At 53.7% G+C, this 17,901-nt stretch overlaps 8 protein-coding genes across 9 annotated transcripts; 4 read left to right on the top strand and 4 right to left on the bottom strand.

Moving 5' to 3' along the window:
• Window positions 1-842: 842 nt before the first annotated feature.
• Window positions 843-1,567, bottom strand: PV09_02096 (uncharacterized protein). The gene is made up of 2 exons (XM_016355093.1): window positions 1,244-1,567; window positions 843-1,186 (listed from the first exon to the last, which is right to left on the bottom strand). The coding sequence occupies exons 1-2, from the start codon at window positions 1,377-1,379 to the stop codon at window positions 1,056-1,058; spliced, it is 267 nt and encodes an 88-aa protein (XP_016217109.1). The 5' UTR covers window positions 1,380-1,567; the 3' UTR covers window positions 843-1,055.
• A 631-nt stretch (window positions 1,568-2,198) lies between these two features.
• On the bottom strand, window positions 2,199-5,972 carry PV09_02094. 2 transcript variants are annotated; one of them, XM_016355091.1, is made up of 4 exons: window positions 5,675-5,972; window positions 5,244-5,471; window positions 5,068-5,188; window positions 2,199-5,000 (listed from the first exon to the last, which is right to left on the bottom strand). In XM_016355091.1, exons 2-4 carry the CDS (start codon window positions 5,386-5,388, stop codon window positions 2,750-2,752), a joined length of 2,517 nt encoding a protein of 838 aa, XP_016217107.1. In that variant the 5' UTR covers window positions 5,389-5,471; window positions 5,675-5,972; the 3' UTR covers window positions 2,199-2,749. The 2 variants fall into 2 exon arrangements, with proteins under 2 accessions (XP_016217107.1, XP_016217106.1); XM_016355090.1 differs by having other exon boundaries at window positions 5,244-5,972.
• Window positions 5,606-5,920, top strand: PV09_02095 (uncharacterized protein; the record flags this gene model as incomplete). Its single annotated transcript, XM_016355092.1, has 1 exon — window positions 5,606-5,920. One exon carries the CDS (start codon window positions 5,606-5,608, stop codon window positions 5,918-5,920), a length of 315 nt encoding a protein of 104 aa, XP_016217108.1.
• Window positions 5,973-6,901: 929 nt separating the features above from the next.
• Window positions 6,902-8,732, top strand: PV09_02093 (uncharacterized protein; the record flags this gene model as incomplete). Its single annotated transcript, XM_016355089.1, has 3 exons — window positions 6,902-7,060; window positions 7,139-8,022; window positions 8,090-8,732. 3 exons carry the CDS (start codon window positions 6,902-6,904, stop codon window positions 8,730-8,732), a joined length of 1,686 nt encoding a protein of 561 aa, XP_016217105.1.
• A 958-nt stretch (window positions 8,733-9,690) lies between these two features.
• Window positions 9,691-10,838, top strand: PV09_02092 (uncharacterized protein; the record flags this gene model as incomplete). Its single annotated transcript, XM_016355088.1, has 2 exons — window positions 9,691-10,736; window positions 10,799-10,838. 2 exons carry the CDS (start codon window positions 9,691-9,693, stop codon window positions 10,836-10,838), a joined length of 1,086 nt encoding a protein of 361 aa, XP_016217104.1.
• Window positions 10,839-11,514: 676 nt separating this feature from the next.
• On the top strand, window positions 11,515-12,660 carry PV09_02091 (uncharacterized protein; the record flags this gene model as incomplete). Its single annotated transcript, XM_016355087.1, has 2 exons — window positions 11,515-12,027; window positions 12,080-12,660. The coding sequence occupies 2 exons, from the start codon at window positions 11,515-11,517 to the stop codon at window positions 12,500-12,502; spliced, it is 936 nt and encodes a 311-aa protein (XP_016217103.1). The 3' UTR covers window positions 12,503-12,660.
• On the bottom strand, window positions 12,195-14,038 carry PV09_02090 (uncharacterized protein). The gene is made up of 3 exons (XM_016355086.1): window positions 13,673-14,038; window positions 12,755-13,624; window positions 12,195-12,703 (listed from the first exon to the last, which is right to left on the bottom strand). Exons 1-3 carry the CDS (start codon window positions 13,895-13,897, stop codon window positions 12,656-12,658), a joined length of 1,143 nt encoding a protein of 380 aa, XP_016217102.1. The 5' UTR covers window positions 13,898-14,038; the 3' UTR covers window positions 12,195-12,655.
• A 772-nt stretch (window positions 14,039-14,810) lies between these two features.
• On the bottom strand, window positions 14,811-17,888 carry PV09_02089 (uncharacterized protein). Its single transcript, XM_016355085.1, has 2 exons — window positions 15,034-17,888; window positions 14,811-14,949 (listed from the first exon to the last, which is right to left on the bottom strand). Exons 1-2 carry the CDS (start codon window positions 17,770-17,772, stop codon window positions 14,848-14,850), a joined length of 2,841 nt encoding a protein of 946 aa, XP_016217101.1. The 5' UTR covers window positions 17,773-17,888; the 3' UTR covers window positions 14,811-14,847.
• Between the last annotated feature and the right edge of the window lie 13 nt (window positions 17,889-17,901).

Raw genomic sequence — 17,901 nt, 5'->3', positions numbered from 1 at the left:
CCCCCCCAACCAAAAAAAAAAAAACACTAGGGGATGATAAAAACACTAGGGGATGATAAAAACACTAGGGGATGATAAAAACACTAGGGGATGATAAAAACACTAGGGGATGATAAAAAAAAAGCTATAAAATTAATGCCTCGCTAGCGTCCTTATGACACCGGACGGTTGCCCCGGGGACAAAAATGTTTTTGACGCAAGTCTTACGGCGAGGCAGGTGGGCGTCGAGGGGTTTTGCACAAGAAGACGGTCTGTAGGCAGGACTGAACAGTGACGACGCGGTTCGGCCGATTGTGTCCATGAGGCCGCCCGCGGGGTACATGATCTCGTCTGCAGAGTACTTTTTTCGCCGATCGACGGACCCCACCAAAAGGCGGGAGGTCCTGCGTTTCCGCTTGCCGCGGTGCCAACGACGACGCTCCCTTTTGCTCTTTGCATTGACCGCATGCAACACAGTACATGCGCCAAAAAAAATCCCCTCCCCCTCATGGAAGACCAGGTGAATTTTACTTGTTGATGTCGTGTCTCTTGAAGTCTTTAGCCTTTTTCTTCTCTGCTTTTCTTATTCGGTCCTTCTTCATGCCCAGTTCGTTCGGGCCTTCCGGTTTGGGTGCCCGAACGCGGAGTTGGGATTTCCTGCAGATGATGTCACCATGACGCGCTTTCAAATCATTCGCTCCACAGCCTAACCACTATGCACCGAACAAAGGCCATTTCGCGTGACTGTATGGGTCAATTGAATCCTAAGCCACAAGAGCTAAAAAGGGAGATAAACGAGAAAAGTAAGAAAAAGAAGAAGACAAAAATAGGAAAAAAAACTGTCACGAAAGCGAACAAAACAATGATTTAACTTCTTCTCATTATCGTCATATTGAATGGTGGTGGTGATGGTATCTGCAGGTATCTAGGTTGACGGCAAAATGGTTCCCACTCCGGTTCTCAGGCCGTGGTACTCACGATCCCCGCCCCTGTTTCCCCCAACTCCCAGTTTCACTCAATGCATTTGATCGTCGCATCGTTGCCCATCAAGTATGCGGTGGTTATGTGAGAGAAGTTTAGATGGCCTCCTTGTTAGCCTTGCCAGCAGCTTCGTGCTTGTGCTGGTCGACCTTGTCGGACACGGCACCGAGAGCACCAGAGGCGCGAGAGCTCAAGCTGCCGTCACCGACGTTACCCTTGGCCTGTTCTGTACAGGTTGTTAGTATTACGTGAATGTCAATGGCCGGCTTATGGTAGAACTGACCCTTGTTGGCCTCCTTGCTGGCCTCGGCAGCATTGCCCTGGATGGTCTCCGAGACGTAGTTGACGGCGTTCTTTGCAGAGTTGACGGCCTGGCCGATGATGCCCTCATTTGGCTTGTCGACGTTTGGAGCAGACATTGTGATTGTTTGGTTGTGCTGAAAAAGTGTTGGTAGTGTTGTGTGGTTGATCAGTGGATGACTGAAGTTGTAGTTGATGTTGATGATGGTGGAAGGAAGAGCTGGGCTGGACACGGGCAGATCGATGGCTTTAAGTACTTCTTCGACCTGACCGGCAGGCGTGATCGTGTCCCATGGATGTAAGTGTAGTAACGGGCGCCTTGGCAAGCGCTCCTTCCCTAACGGAGGCATTTCACAGAATGACGTAGTGCTCCTTTTTCTCCCATCCCGAGCTTTGCCATAGCGAGAATCGAGATCTGAGGGGCGATCTGCACACGGACTGTGCGCCTACCGCCGCGAGGTCTGGGCCTTGCGATCGTCGATTAGGGCGTGTGTCCTTTGTCGACGCAATTGGTCCTGACGCGGCTGTGGAGCCTGAATACACGCCAGTGGTCAACTGGTCATTGGCCGTCATGTGAACGAACCCATGGTCTCTTTGGTTCGCTAGTGGCTCCAGCAGCCATGTCCAGCCTCATCGACGTCATACTGCCTCTGGCTGTGCTACTGCTGGAGTGCGGCGACGTAACTGGCTCCGTGCCAGAAGAAACAAATGCTCGTCGCCGAAAAAGGGATACTTTGGTGCAATTGGACATCGGCTAACCAAAGATCGTTAGCATCTTCCATGTGCCTGCGTGCAGCACCACACGGTACGTCATAGAACCTCACATGCCTCCTTATGCGTGCAACAAAGGTCCGGGTTTGTCGTCTAGACGTCGGGTAAAGCCGTGAGTTTGAATGGTTGCCACAATAAGCAATTGAGCTAGAGAGCCGAGGAAGGGGCACAAATCATGGTTTTAGATCCACTCAAGGCACAGTACGTGCGGTTATGCGTCCGTGGAGAAATACATTGGCTGCCTACACTATACCATCCCAAAAAGACACCGTCGTGGACTGTGCCAACTTTTTTGCAACGCTGCGTGCAGCTGTGGCGTAACTGCTGTGGAAAAAGACACCATTCTGATGTCCTCTGCAAGCCCAAAAGACCGTCCGTGAGGCTAAGCAGGCATGCTTTCATCCCCACAATGCATTGCCACTCCGGGTCCAGCTGATACACTGCGAATCCACATTTCAAATTCTGTTGCCTGGAGTGAACAGCGTTCATGATGGTTATGGGGCAAACAGTTCCAGGCCAGACGTTGTGCAGTACACCGAGATGGACCGCCCAATTCTGTTGTACGAAGAAATGTGAACAAAAATTTAAAATCAAAGACAGGACGCTCAAAATTTAGCAGGATTCGTGAAATCCGCCGAAGCCAACAAGTAAGCAAATAACAATAGTCAGAGAAAAAGGGGCAAGACCCGCATGTGCATACGCTATGAAAGCCGACCAATTAGGGCGCCCGCATGACCGCCGAGCCTGGATTGAGAGCCCCAGTGAGCACTCTCGAAAGGCGACGCCGACTACGACTACGTGTAGATACTCTACTTGCATTTGTCCTAGCCGTCAACTCGCCGACCTGTTGAATCGTCTCAACCCCCGTGCCATCCGCATGCGAGGCTGCCAAACTCGCCACGCTAGCCCTCCGCTCTCGCCGTTGATCGTCCATAGCCTGCTCCTTCCGCTGGAGGGATTCCGACGGGAGCAAGATGGCGCGATCAAGCGCATAGGGAAGCCCACGGTGGCGGCCACGCAGCATCATAGCTATGATGATGAGTTTGCTGAGAGTTCTGAACTCGGCAGAGAAGGAGGCATTGATGGTCGGGTATCCCAGGCTGAGGCCGACAGTACCATACGCCGACACGATCTCGAACAGGCAGGAAAAGATCGTGAAAGCCGGCTCGTTGACGTTCTCAATTCGACGGCCTTCAATGATGGTGATGAGAAAAAGACCGAGGAAGACATACCACAAATCAAAAGAGAGCTGACGACGTAAGTGGGAGCCGAGGTAGGACGTGCTATTGGAATCGGAGTTCTCGTCGTCCTCATGGTGGCCGGCGTAGACGCCAAGACTCTTCTCTTCGTAGACGTTTGTCTGACGGACGGAAATAGCGATGGGGAAGACAGAGATGTACATCATGATCAGATAAGAAACTTGAATCGCTGGGTGGAGATCTGCCAAATTCACACAAGCAAATCCTGCCGTGCGCGTACTCGCGGCCTGGAAGAGACCGTCAAGGAACTGTATGCCGCCAGGCAGAGACGTGACTGTGGGATCGTTGATGTCGAGTAGTACGAAGAAGATCAAATCGAGGCCATTGAGCAATACCAACACAAAGAACAGCCACCAAGTTGCCTTTTGTGGGAACAGGAGCGTGAAGCATCGTCTCGGGTGATCCAGGAGAAACCTGAGCTCTTCCCATATCCCGCTACCGTAGGGCACACTCTTTGACATCGCCCAGATGATGAAACGTAGCAAGCATGGGAATCCCGTGTTTCCAGCAATTATGAGGAACACACCAAGCAAGAGTGGAAGGACCGCTCGTTGGAAGGAGATCATGCTGTCCGGCGTCAGGGTGAAACCGAGATCAGTGAACATAGACATGGGCGTGAAAAATCCCCACCAGACCGGTGACTGCGCAACCTCGCGGACCACACTTGTGTAGCGGGCGCTTCGCACTATCCACGGAACCATGATGACGAAACTCAAAAGGAAGAACCCGACATAATAGCATATGAGAATCCAAGCAAGCGTCTTCAACGCGCGGTATTCGATGCCACCGAGCTCCTCTCGCTGCTCTTCCGTTAGATCGACGAAGGTGGAGTTCCGTCCTATGGTGGCAGTGTAACTGAGGTACGGCAGAGGATCGGTATTGTGTCTGTCTTGGCTTATATAGCGGCCGATTGACCGGGTAGACGATATTACACGAGAGCGCAGTCCCCCAGGAGAGTCATCATTATCGTCGGCCTTTCTCCACCACGCGAATGGAGATTTGAATCGGCTCCTTACACCTCTTGCCTCCCTCTCAAGAGTTTGCTCTGGCTCAGTATCCCGTCTTGTCAACGGGGATGGATCATCTTCGCCGCTAGTTGATTTACCCTCTTCTATGCGCTGCGGCCGATATCCTCTCTCGACATCTCTCGGGCCCGGAATCCACAGGGTTGAATTGTCCTTTGGATTGCGCTGATTTTCCACAAAGGCAATGTGCTGCTCCTTGGATCGCTGCTCGGGTATTCTGTCCTCGTTCGCAATGTCGGCGTCAGAGTCGGAAGGGCTGACTTCGTCCGCAAACGTGATCTCACGGTGAAAGGGTCGGTCTACCGGTGATATGCCGCTCCCATTGCTAGTCGTCTTGTTCATGGCCACTCCGCCTTGGGGTACGCCATCTTGGCTCTGCAAGTCCGCTGAGCCCTTATCGCCTTTTCTGGCCATGGGCTGATTCGATCCACGAAGAATTGCGATCGGGCGATCGCCTACGCCCTTCTCCTCCTGATCAAGGTCTGCCGTTTTGTCTTCGCTTTTTCTGCGTGAAAGAGTTCTCCCTCGTGTAGCTCTTGCCTGAGTGACAACGCCCTGAAAGCGTTTCTCGAACCAGTAGAGACGCACAAAGACGACAAAGGTATTTATGATGATCGGGTTACACAAGCAGGCCATCAAAATCAATACGATCTGCTGGTAGAGGAAGAGTTTGTTCACATCAACACTGGGCCGCATTGGTTAGCTGCCGCCTTTGAGCGTCTGAGAGCTTGAAGAAAAGAGAAGCAACGTACGTGTTCAACCCGCTCTGAGTCGCCGCTCCCGCAGCGAAGAAGAGGGCATCAATATATCTCAAGCCGCCCGGAGGATACAACAAGATTGAACCAATCAAGGTCATGAAAATCATGTACAAATCTGTAGCACAAATAAGCAAAACTTAAGGAACAAGGAAACGTTCCTCAGCACCCACAATGCAGAAGGATGAAATTGAAGCTGTGCATCAGCTTCGGAAATCGCAGCCATGCGGGCAGCTTTAGTCGTCCATGCTCCGGAAAGAGGAAATTGCCAACCCGCTCCCACCAGCCTATTACTTCCAGAGTGAATTTGCCGAACATGATTTTGCCAACGCCAAGTCTAGAACCATAGAAAGCAGGATTATATAAATAAGAATGAGCAGTCAGAAAAGCACAAATCGAGCCTGCGATGCCTTATTAACAGCACGTAGGGACGGCCAAGGTTGGCTCCGGATGTGAGTTTGCGATGGGCGAAAAGGATTCAGCAACAGCTCTTGGGTAAGCGTGCGACAGGCAGAGCGATGCATGCGCGACAGCAATGGGAGAAGAACTCTGCAGCGAGACGGCAAACGTTGTAGAAGGAAGAGTAGGGAGTAGATCGGCTTACAGAAACACGATAAGCAATGGGGAGCGTCGCTGGCCGTGGAGAGCCCTGGGTTATCGTCTGGCGACGACAGGCATCGAGCGATGCGAGCGAGATAAGATCGACATGGAGAAGCAGGGAAGAATGGCGGCGGCAAGAAGGACGACTGCGGAGATGACGGATGACGGCGGCTCGTGGTCGACGGGGGAAAGAGAGCGCAAGGAAGGCCACGCGACAGCGGAAGGCGTAGGAGAGGGACGTGGTATATGAGACGGAGAGTGGACGGCTGTAGCAGCTTAGTGGGTGCGTGGGTGCGTGCGGTCGCCGCTCAGTTGATGTAGGACTTGGTTCAGGCTCGATGGCGGTTGGCTTTATCCATTGGACGAGCGAGATGCCACCTTGACCCGGAAACTCGTGGGTCTGGCCAGCTGGATCCGGGCACTCAGTGGAGCCAGCGACCGCGTAAGCTAGGCACTACGTCGGGGGGAATGTAGAGGGTGGACGGTGCGTGCTTGTACTTGTAGGGGGCCCAGTCGGTGCGCAGGGAAAAGGGGGGGGCCCCCGTCAGCGGCGACCAAGGGCGCCTAAAGCCCAGCGCGTGCCCGCCCAAGAGCACCCGGAACACCCAGAACGGCCCTCAAACGCTGGGCATGGCGACGAGTGGCCGCAACCGGGATCTGGTGCACGGAGTGCAGTCATCAGGTTTCGGCACCAAGCGCGCAGTTCTCGACGAAGATGCTGCAGTCTGGCTGCTCAGAGTTTATGCGCAGTTAGAATGGGTGTATGTAGGCCTCCGTGTACACATATATTCACCTCCGTCGGGCGCTGCGAGCGGGCTGCAGACAAGCTTTGTCTTGGCCCTGCACGTCAAGAGTTGTCGGATCTACCAATGAGCGCACAGCTCGGCACAGCTGCCATCTCCGCAGCCACCTGTTCGACTCTGTGCTGCCAATTTGCACGCCCACTCGACTCGATCATCAGTCTCGTCTTCTTCGCCTTCACTTCTGCATCACTGCTGTTGCTCTGCACTCTTTCCGCTCGAGCACGCATTGCCATTTCGTCGCCGTCCATGTACACATCGATCTACAAGCAATTCCTTCCTTTGTCACTAATGTGACGCCTAGCTTTTCCATCGGCTCAAAAACCAATCCTGTCACTATCGCAACCAACACACGCTGCCCCCGCGGGCCGTTATCTACTACACGGTTGAAGAAACCTCGCGCGTTCCCGCTGTGCTTCCGTACAAGCGTCATGTCAACGTCTTTCCGCATAAGTCATGCTGAGCGCAATTTCAGCGCCGCCTTCCGTCAACATCGCCCCGAGAAGGCAGACACCGCCAAAGACGAGGCCGACCGCTTCAAGGCCCTTTTCGCTGACCTCGCGAGGGAGTGCTCGCCTGCTCATGTCCAGGTTTGACCAGCCGCCTTTGTCTTGTGTCCGATGTGTCCTCCGAGCCTGAGCTAAAATTGTTGTGTGTTTTCGCCATAGGCATGTTCCGACTGGGTGATCGATTATGTGCTCCCCACGCCCGCACTGGTGGACGCTTTCGGTGGCTTCATCACAGCCGTATCAGCGGCGTACTCGGCCGAGAAGCAGAAGAAGGAGGGCATGTCCAAAACAGACATCAAGGCCAGCCTGTGGCCACTGACCTTTGTCATCAACGAGCTTCTGCACACGACCAAGTATCTCATGCGCGACCGTCACCTCCACGATGAGTGTGTTCCTCTCCTGCGTGTGCCCGTAATCACCCTCATCAAGGACCTGGCCACGTTCCCACGACGATCCAATCAGAAACACTTCAATCGCCTTTTCGCCCTCCTCGCTCTTTGGCATCGGCAAGGATACTTCGACAAGCCGTACATTCAGAGCTTGAAAACTCTCGTTGAGAGCGAGGGACAGCAATTACCTACCGAAGCCAAGGAATTTGCTTCGTCGAAACAGAAACGGGGGCATGGAGACACCGATGCACCGCGCAAGCGGAAGAAACTCGATCCAACAAAGGGCATCCAAGTCCTTGGCGGCATCGATAATGTAGGGGAAGATGGCGATTGGAAACTGCCAGACTGGCACGGTGGCGAAAACACACCCTGGCATCTGCTGCCAGCGGCCAGCTGGCTTCGACCGTTGCGAAGTACGGACCACGACAGCGGGCAGGGTATGAAGAAGAGGGATGTCAAGGCTATCAAGTTTGGAGGCGACACGGTCTCAAAGCACGTGCGTAAGGAAGTCCTCAAATTGCTGAAGCAGGCAGATGAGCTGTACAACCCGACGCCGGATACAGGAAAGCGCATCGAGTATGATCAGCTGGGACGCAAAATGGAGGTGATCAAGATACGGAAATGTGCGGACGGTAAGGTTAGGAAGTATATCAGGTATGTTGTATTGATCTCTGGGTTTGATCCGACTCATAAGTCCTCACTATTAACGTACGGCCTCCAGATCCGATACGTATTACGGCTGGTCCACCAAGTTCCTGGACGAAATGTACCATCACCCAGAAAAGGGCTTCCTCGCCCAAATGCGGAAACGCCCCTCGCGAAGTTCATCTAGCAGATCGCATTCGCCTTCTCCAAAATCATCATCACCACCACATCGCGACGATGACCCGTCGACAGCTCCTCAACCTCATCAGCAACCAACATCTGCAGCTCCATCGCATGGCTGTCCATCTTCCGGGCCCCAAAACACGAACTACCCACCCCCTCCGCAATACCCTCACCAACAATTTGGCCCACCACCTCCGATCCCCCCTCCGTGGCTGATGCAAGGCCAACATCAAATTCCCTTTCCTCCCCCACCACCACTACCACCGAATGCACAATGGGCACCACCACGTCCTCCGCCTCATTTGCAACAGCAGAATCAAGGGCCGTCACCGCCGCCACCGCCGCCACATCCTCATACCCCATTCTCGATGATGGGACAAAACGGTGGATGGTCTCAACATGGAGCTCCGCATCTACCTCCCCCACCGCCACCTCCACCTCCGCAGGGTAATTTCAGGGGAACTTCTAGAGGTGGGTTTAGAGGTAGCTATGGAAATCAGGGCAATCGTGGGGGGTACGGTAGGCCAGGATATTAACGCAATGCAGGAACGTTAGGAGTTCTGCTTGGAGCGGACAGTTTGGCCAAGGCAGAAGGTTGCCAGCGCAGATGTGTCAAGTAGTTCAGAACACCAGGGATCTATCTCCTCACCGATTGATTTTGAATTAAAGGCTGAGCCATATTTGTGCACACAGTGAAACAAAAGCAGACATTGATATATCACGTTTGAACATTATTGTTCAACATTGGTTTGATGCGTGGTGGATGCAATAAGCTCATCGGGAGGATTCAGCGGGAGGACTGGAAAGCTAAACTGCTGTGTAACCATGCAATCGGACGGCATCTTTATGAGGTGCATCGCAGCGTAGCGCATCCGCCCATATCGAACAACAAAGGATGCGCAAATCGAGTGACGCAGAGCCACATGGGTTTATACGTGGATAGTTGCTGGAAATAAAGAGGGTGAACTGTCCGTTGCTGCCAGTGAACATGCGCTATCTCGCAGCAGTGAACAAACCGTGTCTAGCTGCATGACGCGATCCACTGAATCAAGTGCGCCGAGTCGCTGCGGAACGAGCATCCTAGCGCAAGACGTCCTGCGCTACCCCGAGGATATCCCACCCTCGAAGACATGATGGATGCCGCGTTTGGGTTTTGAACGAGGTTATGATTCGCAGCCCGTCCTGCGTCAATGAGGCAATCTGTTCCCACACGATCGGAATTGCATTGGCCCCGGGTGTCGCGGGCGCCTGAATGCTTCCACCTCATAGGCAGGCCTCCTTCCACTCGCCTACGAAGCGACGGGTGGAGCGGCGGACCAGTCGTTGAATCCAGAAAGTGTGGTGTGGGTACCTTTCACCTCAGAGTTTCTTCCCACCTTTTGCGACACTGCCCAAAAACTGTGCGCAGGGAAGAGGAAAACAACGAAAGGCTCTGCGAGTTTCCCTGCGCTTTGGACTCCCCGTCAAGCAAACGTGTCGCGCTGGAGAGTCAGCATGGAGGGTAGCGAAGCGCAACCGCCAGCGCAGCCCCAGCCGCCGCCGCCGTCGTCGTCGTCGTCGGCACCGACAGCGGCTGCTTCTGCTGCCACTGCTGGCCCCGAAACAAATGTCGTCACCGAGGTGCTCGTTGATTCGTCGGACCAAGACTCCAGCTTCGGTGAGGAAGACCGCTCGACCATCTCGACGTCAATCAGCTCTTCGGTGACGACGTACCGAACCGAGAACGGGCGTCGATATCACGCCTTCGCGGAGAACCAGTACTGGCTGCCCAACGACGAGGCCGAGCTCGGAAGGCTGAATATCCAGCACCACTGCTGGCGAGTGTCGCTGGGCGGCAGGCTGTTTCTGGCGCCCGTCCCGCCGGGCATCCACAACGCAATCGACATCGGCACGGGCACGGGCGAGTGGGCCATGGAGTTCGCCGAGCAGTTCCCCTCCGCCAACGTGATCGGAACGGACCTGTCGCCCGTGCAGGACCCCAAGACGCCGCCCAACTGCAGCTGGCTGGTTGACAACGCGGAGCAGGACTGGGTCTACGACGTCAAGTTCGACTACATCCACTCGCGCATGCTGCTGCTCGGCATCCACGACTGGGACTTGTACTTCCGGCAGGCGTACGAGAACCTCAAGCCGGGCGGCTGGACTGAGATCCAGGAGCCGCTTTTCCCTCCGTCGCACGTCGACGACGGCGGCGTCACGATGGAATCGCCCTTCAAGCGATGGGGCACCCATATCGTGGAAGCCGCAGCCGTGGATCACATTGACATGACCATCGCGCCGCGTCTGGCGGAGCACATGCGGCGGGCCGGCTTCGTCAACGTCGTGCAGCAGGAAGTCAAGTGGCCGATAGGCACGTGGGCCAAGGGCGAGCGGGAGAAAGCGCTGGGTTATTGGACGTACGAGAACACGAAACTATTCTTCGACGGCACCAAGTTGCTGTTCACGAAGCGATTGGGCTGGGACCTCGAGCGTGTGTTGGCGCTCAACAAGGAGGCCGAGGACGACATCAGCGACAGGAAGAGCCATTACTACTGGAGATTGTGAGTTCCAGTCCCTGGTCCTTGGAAAAAATCGGCGCTTTGCCTGCTGACTCTTACTGCAGCTTCGTGTGTTACGGGCAGAAGCCGGAGGATGCGGCGTAGCGTTAGCATTATACCCCACGGCACACCTGGACTTCATATCACCTCGATTGAGAATTTTTTTTTTTGACTTGAAAAGAGACGACTGTATGTATTCGATGGTGTGAATCCAGAAATTTACAAGTATCCCTGCACACACCTTTTTGACCCGTCATGAAGGCTTGGTAAGAAATCGTGGCAGACTCAGTTCTACCTTCAACGATTGAGTGTCTCGACGGCTATTCACGCAAGCCAAACTGTACTGTCGCCACTGGCGGATGACCAGTTACACATTCTCCCGCGTCATGTAGAGCTTGCAACAGGTGATCACGGGCATGACTGCACGGTAGTCTATGCTATCAAGCCAAAAAAATTTGGGTCAACCGGTAAGTCCATTGCTCTTGAATCTGATGCAAACATCTACCACGTGGTGCGCATGCGAGATCTTTGGCGAACCGTTCCGGCTCAGGCCACAGTATGTGCACCGTCGAGCACGGCTTCACAAGTTTCCAGCCGCTTCAACGAATCACTATCACGGATATTCATGTCAGGCAATCATCAGACCTCATCTGTTTGCAGTCATCGCGCGAACGGGTTGTTGCCTATCTTTGGAAATCTACAAACAGAGAACCAGATTGCTTGCCATGACATTTATTCATCATATCCCGGGCAGTGAGGGCGACGGCCTACCCACGTACCCATGACAAACAAGCGGGAAGCCACACTCGAACCGACCAACTCTCGTGCCGAGAGCTCAAGTCTGACCTTGCGGCAACCGACTTTCTGGGCTGCAAAGCAAGTCCAGATCGTGTACGAGTGCGGAGAGTACACTTGTGACGGACCAAGGGTTCCATACTCTCGGCTTCGTCGCTTCTCGAAACGGGCTCGGCGCGAGCTAAAGGGTGCCACGACGTGGACGGTCCGCTGCCAGCATTACAAGCAGGACAGGATGTTGAACGAGATCTTCGAATGGTTCATGACGCTCCCAGACCACGATCCTCCGGGCGACTTCGTCGATAGCGGCTATCACCCGGAACTCGATCCGCGAAACGAATGGATCCCGCAGCTGTCATGGGAGGATCTCCTCCTTCTCGATCACACTTTAGATTACCTGCATCTAAGGGAGCCATTGGACAATAAGAAGGTGCGGAACATAATATGGAACTCACTCACCTTGGGCGAGCTTGAGACCAATCCCTTGAGCGCCGACGATGTCTGCATCTCACGCTAGGCTGTTTTCCATGTCGATGCTAATTGTAGCGCAGATGCACCTGGCATGGCACTTGCTGCAGTTCAAGGCCGAGTGGATTCGTGAGGCTGCGGAATTCGACCCGCCAGTTCAGACGTCGCTACCCGAGAAGCGACAACAAGAACGAGGCTCTACCTCTTCCACTGCAGTGGAGGGCGTCGCCAATTCGACAGTTGACCAGGAGCTCGTCCACCTGCTAGGTGGCTGGGAAGCCAGGAATAGCGCCCTCATGCGCAACATGATCCGCAAAGTTGTTGCCTATCTCGAGAAACGTGGTGGAGACGAGTTCGATAAATTTATTACGGACCTCCGAAACCTAGAGGGAGATCATCCAGGCGAGCACAACTCGCTGTTGCGGCAGGGAATGACAACAGTGTACAGCACCCGCAATCTTCGGTTAGGCTTTGAGAGCATGGAAGATAGCATTCAAGCAAAGTGATTAGTTGGTGTGCAGGTAGGGCATTATGGTCGGAATTACCATGTTCCAAAGCAACAGCAGGCAATATTTCAGTTATACACAGGCTTGGAGATATTAAACAAGACGATTCGGACAGGGATGGGCGACGAGAGGTAAATCAGACATTTCGTGACCTTAATCTACAAACGTGACCGATCTTCGTCGCCGTCTTTCCCTTCTCACCTGTGAAGACGTCAGGATGCACGAACCCAATTGCAACTTGAAAACGCTCACCTCTGCCTCAGATGCGTCAACCACAAGGGCCTCCTCGAAGGCATCAATGTCACTTTCATCGTCTACCTGGTACAGAAAGTACTGCACGAACACTCCGGCATCCATAAGCAAAGTTCCGAAGCTGCCCAGGATCCATGACAGGTTCACGGCGATGTACTTTCCATACATGCGCGCTGCTTCGCCGGGCTTGCAAGCTCTCGGCTCTTCGCACGCCGCTTGGGGCGAGTATGCAAATATGCTGAGAACATACGTCAGATTTCCCACGCAAGCAAAAAGAAAGAACAGCATCGATATTCCCTCCGTAGATTTGCGACGGTAATTAAGCAAGAGCTGTGGAACCCTTGATCCTAGGTAGAGGACCGCGCAAACGTATCCGAATACCTGGCCGAGTGTGTTGAAGGATATCACCTCTGGCTTATCTGGCAGATCAGGTCCGCCTTCGCGTCTGGATGTTGTCGTGCGGTTGCTGAGCCACCAGCCAAGGACCCCGCTCAAACACACCAGCAGGACGATTACGCCGTTGAAGAAGATTCGCTGGGGCGTGGTCTGAGCCACCGGCTCCTTAGGTGGATCTTGCGCACCCGCGTCTGGATGCAACGGCGTTGTCGGGGAGAAATGCGTTCCGTCGAGCGACATCAGCCTCTCCCTGAACGAACTGCCGGACAGCCGGCGTCCAGAATCGGTGAGAAGGTTCTGCGTCGCGCTGCTTTCGGGACGTTCATCTCCGTTTCTGAGCAGCGGCGCAGTTTCATTGGCTCTGCCGTTCGAGGCGGGAGCTGAGATGTCGTCGCTCAGCGTGAAACCTTTGTAGTAAAAACATTGGCCGAGCAGAACCAGGTCGGCCAACGTGTAGTACACGGCCAGAATGATCTAGCGGATTAGATAGAACGCCGTCATGCGCTTTGGAAAATGACGAACCATGGTTGGCAAGACGCCCTGCAGAACGGCCCCGAGGATGTTGAAGATATCTCCGATCAACCACGTTATGATGAACACAACGGACAGCCCTTCGGCCGAACTCCTTCGGAAATTCTCAATGATTTGAGGTGAAAACACGACGATCCAGCATGCTATTGATATTGACCCGCAAATGCCGCTTAATGCGTCAATGTCGAGGTTGATGCTTTGCGCCGGCGGGTACATGATGTCCGAGACGCTCGTCTTTGACGAGAAGACAATCGTCAGGGTGCCAGAAGGGCGCGTGGAAGGTCAGTTATTATTCACGCTCACTTATCTCAACGCTCTTTGAATGAAAGGCACGCCTTGCTCGTGCTGTAATGTAAATGAGGGGAATCCAGTTGTCTGGCTGAGATTTTCTGCCAGTTACGTAACCCTGAAAATCTGGGGAAGAAGACTTGGCGCGCGCAATCATCTGCAGGAACGGAACGTCGCCTCGACCTTCCCAAGTGGTCTGCGGGAGCAACGAGACCTGCTGCGAGCTTTCTCTTCAAGTTCTTCGCCCTTTGCTCATCATGAGAGGCCGACACGCTCTGCACCTCTGCCTGTTTTGCCCCTTTCCTACTTTCCTCTCAAACCTAAGTTGACGAAGTGTAGTGAGGTTTCGGCCTCACTGAAAACCCTTCAATTCGCGATGATGTATCGAGCGGCAAATCTTACCAATGCCAAAAGCAGCGGTGAGGTCTCTATTCAGCCCCAAGATGAAAAAGAAGAAAAAATGGTAAACATCGGTCGACCAAGCGCAGCCTCTCTACATTTGGCATGTGAAAGTTGTGCATCGACAGCAATGTCGGGTAACCATACCTGACAACGTCAACGTGCGTGCAGGTCTGAATCCCACATCCACTTGCACACCGATCGCGAAGAAACAGCATCAAAGGACCAAAAAGAGAGGGTCGCTTTGTCTGGAGCAGACGGTAAACTTGCGCATCGACTTGCTCAACAGCGGCGCTCCCAAAGCTTCAGCGAGATTATCAGAACAAATTTGAAAAACGACTAAAGACTCTGCTGACCAGACAGGGTACGCATGAAGTGGATGTAACCTGGCACGAAAGGAAACATTGGAGCACAGGAGCAATCTGAAGAAAAATGATCAAAGGCTCAATCCATGAAATAATTTCATCGCTTGTTCTGGTCTACAAACCATTATCTTTCTTGAATTTATCCCAGGCCTCATTCAGCGTTGCGAATACAGCTGCACTGATCATCTTCTGCTCCGTTGTCGCTGTCGTTGGAATCTACATCGCGATATGTTAGCATGCAAATTACCCTGATTTCTTCGCCTGCGTTGAGTTCAAGAGGCGGAGAGAAGGAGGACATACCTTATCGGGATGCACCTTGGCAATTGCTTTCATATACACGATCTTCACCCTATTGGGCATAACCAAGTCCTGCATCCCGACTTTGTTCCATCCAGCTTCTGGCCAGAGGACTTTATCTAAACTGCCAAGTAGAGCACGAAGGTTGTCCGCTTTGGTCCCCTTCCAAGCTAACAGCATGGCATCCACTTTGTCTGTCAGCGCAAATTTCTCATCGTCTGCCTGTTCCGCCGCAGCATTGGCGGCGCGCATGCGTTGGACGGCCTCCGAGGAGACTTCCTCGGAACCTTGGAGTGCCGAAAGTGTAGAGGCAGGCTTGCGAGCTGGTGGCGGTTTGCGAGTTGCTGATTGAGGTGTTGGCGTTGAGCGCGCTGAGTTCGCCGAGGCACCACCAGCTGCTTTCTCGCAACGATTGCGCCCTTGAATTGACACAGCACCACCTATGCCAGCTGAGACGGCCTCACGCCATACTTTTGCGGCTTCAGACCATTTCTCCATATGCTCAAGTGCTTCAGCCTTACGCGTAAGCGCCTTACCGTAGAACTCCTTCATGTCTTTTTCACCCTCATCGCCTCCCAGTGCTATCTTCTCACCTTCACCTCGGGAGACGCCAATCGTGTTTAGTGCTGAATCAGCATCTGAAACGGCACCTCGAGGGTCCCCATTCTTTATGCTCGTTAACGCCCGATTGCAAAATATGACGATGGCAATGGGGTGAGTGTGGGGGATGCCTTGCAGAGCAGATGTGTAATGCTCATGTGCTGCTGCGTAGTCACCACGCTTGAAGGCTTCGCCGCCGCTGGCTCGTTGCTTCGAAGAATTTTGTAGTGCAAGTGAGGAGACCGGTGGTATAGTTCTCGGTGGTGCCTTCGGTCGAGAGGGCAGTGGTGTCGGTGGCTTTGAAGTCGCTGGAGTGGCAGGTTTCGAGGTGTTGAATGGATTTGGGGATTGAGTTGGTGGTGATGCTAATGGGGCAGGGGAGGCATTTGATGGAGGTGGTGTTGCAGTTGCAGGCTGTGGAGTAGGTCTTCGCCTTCTCGAGCTTACTACGACTTGTCCCGCATACTCCTCTACATCTTGACGTGTCAGACGCTGCGCCGATCGATTTGGTGTGGGCTGTCTTGAAGTTCCTCGAGACCTAGGCGCACTAAGCATATCGTCAGGGATATCATTCCATTGGCCCGAGCTTGCTGATGCAGGTGTTGAAGCCCGTGATATCTCTGCCGACCGCGGTGCTGAGCGTGGTGGCTTTGGGGGCGGACCACGACTTTCAAGGAGCATCGCTTCATTCGTTAAAGACTGCTCAATTGGAGCCTTTCCGTTCGTAGGCCGTTGCTCAGGGGTAGACCTTCGTTGTGTAGCAGCCTCCTGTAAGTGGGCTTCGCGCATCCACCTTGGCTGGCTAGGATCGGCATCTTGTTGAAACTCAGCCATGGCTTTTTGCACTTGCCTTTGTCCCTGCTTCCACAACGAATTGGCCGACTTAAACAGACTTGTGCCAATCGCCTGGGCCTGCTTTGCGAAGTCCTTGTCACCAGAACTCCCGTTGCCAAGTCCGGGTCGTGATCCCGAACGCTCCCGTTCCGGTTCTTCACGCGTCCAAGAAGGCATTGAAGAGTCTATTCTACCTTCTCGTTGTGGCCTGCGACTTCTCTCGCCCTCTCCGCCAGGACGATCACTGGTTTCCTGTCTCCCCCGTGCTTTCAGTCGAGCTTCTTCGTGTGCTTGGTTGAGCAGAATGGACACAGCTGCTTGTACATTCGTACCTGTGTCAGTCTGAGCGAGAGCATTGGCAGCTTTACCAGCGGGGAAACCCATGTCTACTAGTTCTGACACAGCCTTCGCCTGTGGATGCGAGCTCATGTCGGAGTCCTGTGCCGGTGGAGAGGGAGATAGTGATTTTGTCTCCGGCGCCGGTTCAGTCTTTGGCTTGGGCAATTCAGAAACGGGTTTACCTAGCATGCCCAATATGTCGTCATCATCGTTAGTTGTTGGTGGAGGAGGTGCGGATGTATTGCTCTTCTGCTTCACTTCATTCAAGCCAAATGGATCATCGTCGTCAACGAAATCAAATCCACTGTTGTTTGAGGACTGAAGTGGGGGTGGGCTCCTGCTCTTACTGTCTCCTGGAGTGCCCCAGCCACTGTTCATGGTTTGAGGCGGTGGAAAATGGCTCGAAGCATCAACCGGGGCTGACGAATTGAATGCCGCGAGCAGATCTTCTTCATCGTCTTTTCTATTGCTAGTTTGGGAGGCTAGAGGTATGCCCTCAAACGGCTTATTGATGGTGTGCGACAGTCGCGCGTTCGTTGGAGGAGAAGCAGTGGTGGCTCTACGTTCACCACCCAGCTCATCCCAAAACGCGCTTTGGCTGCCATATTGCGCCTCTAGGTTCTTTCTCCGCTCTTCCTCCTGCCGAGCCTTCTCTTCTTGTAACTGCCGTTGTCGCTCCTGTAGCGAAAGCGTGTTCTGCGCCTTGCTTGCTGAGGGCTTAAGCAGATTCGCGAAGCTATCGTTCACTGTCGTCGTGGGTCTGGAGGAGCCTGGCCTCAACACCTTCCCTTGAATTCCCGTATTCTGCTGCGAATTGTTGAAAGTGAGTGGTGTTGATCGTCCAGAAATAGAGGGAGATGGCGTTGGCTGTATCGAGGGATACGCGAAGGGTGGTTTCGCCGCTTGTGCAGCAGGTTTGTAACTGTTGTCATTGCTGGAACTCCAGTCCAGGCCGCTTAGGTCGTCCATCTTTCTAGTCCGGGCGATTGTATCACGTACGTGCTGAGCGGTCACCACCGTAACATCATGGAATGGACAGCGCAATTGCGGGTGCGGCTCTGGTCTTGGGAAGTTCAGTGATGGCCGTGCGAGAGATTG

The sequence above is a fragment of the Verruconis gallopava genome (genome assembly GCF_000836295.1).
Source record: "Verruconis gallopava strain CBS 43764 unplaced genomic scaffold supercont1.5, whole genome shotgun sequence".
NCBI lineage: Eukaryota > Fungi > Ascomycota > Dothideomycetes > Venturiales > Sympoventuriaceae > Verruconis > Verruconis gallopava.
This window is presented reverse-complemented; position numbering and strand designations above follow the sequence as displayed.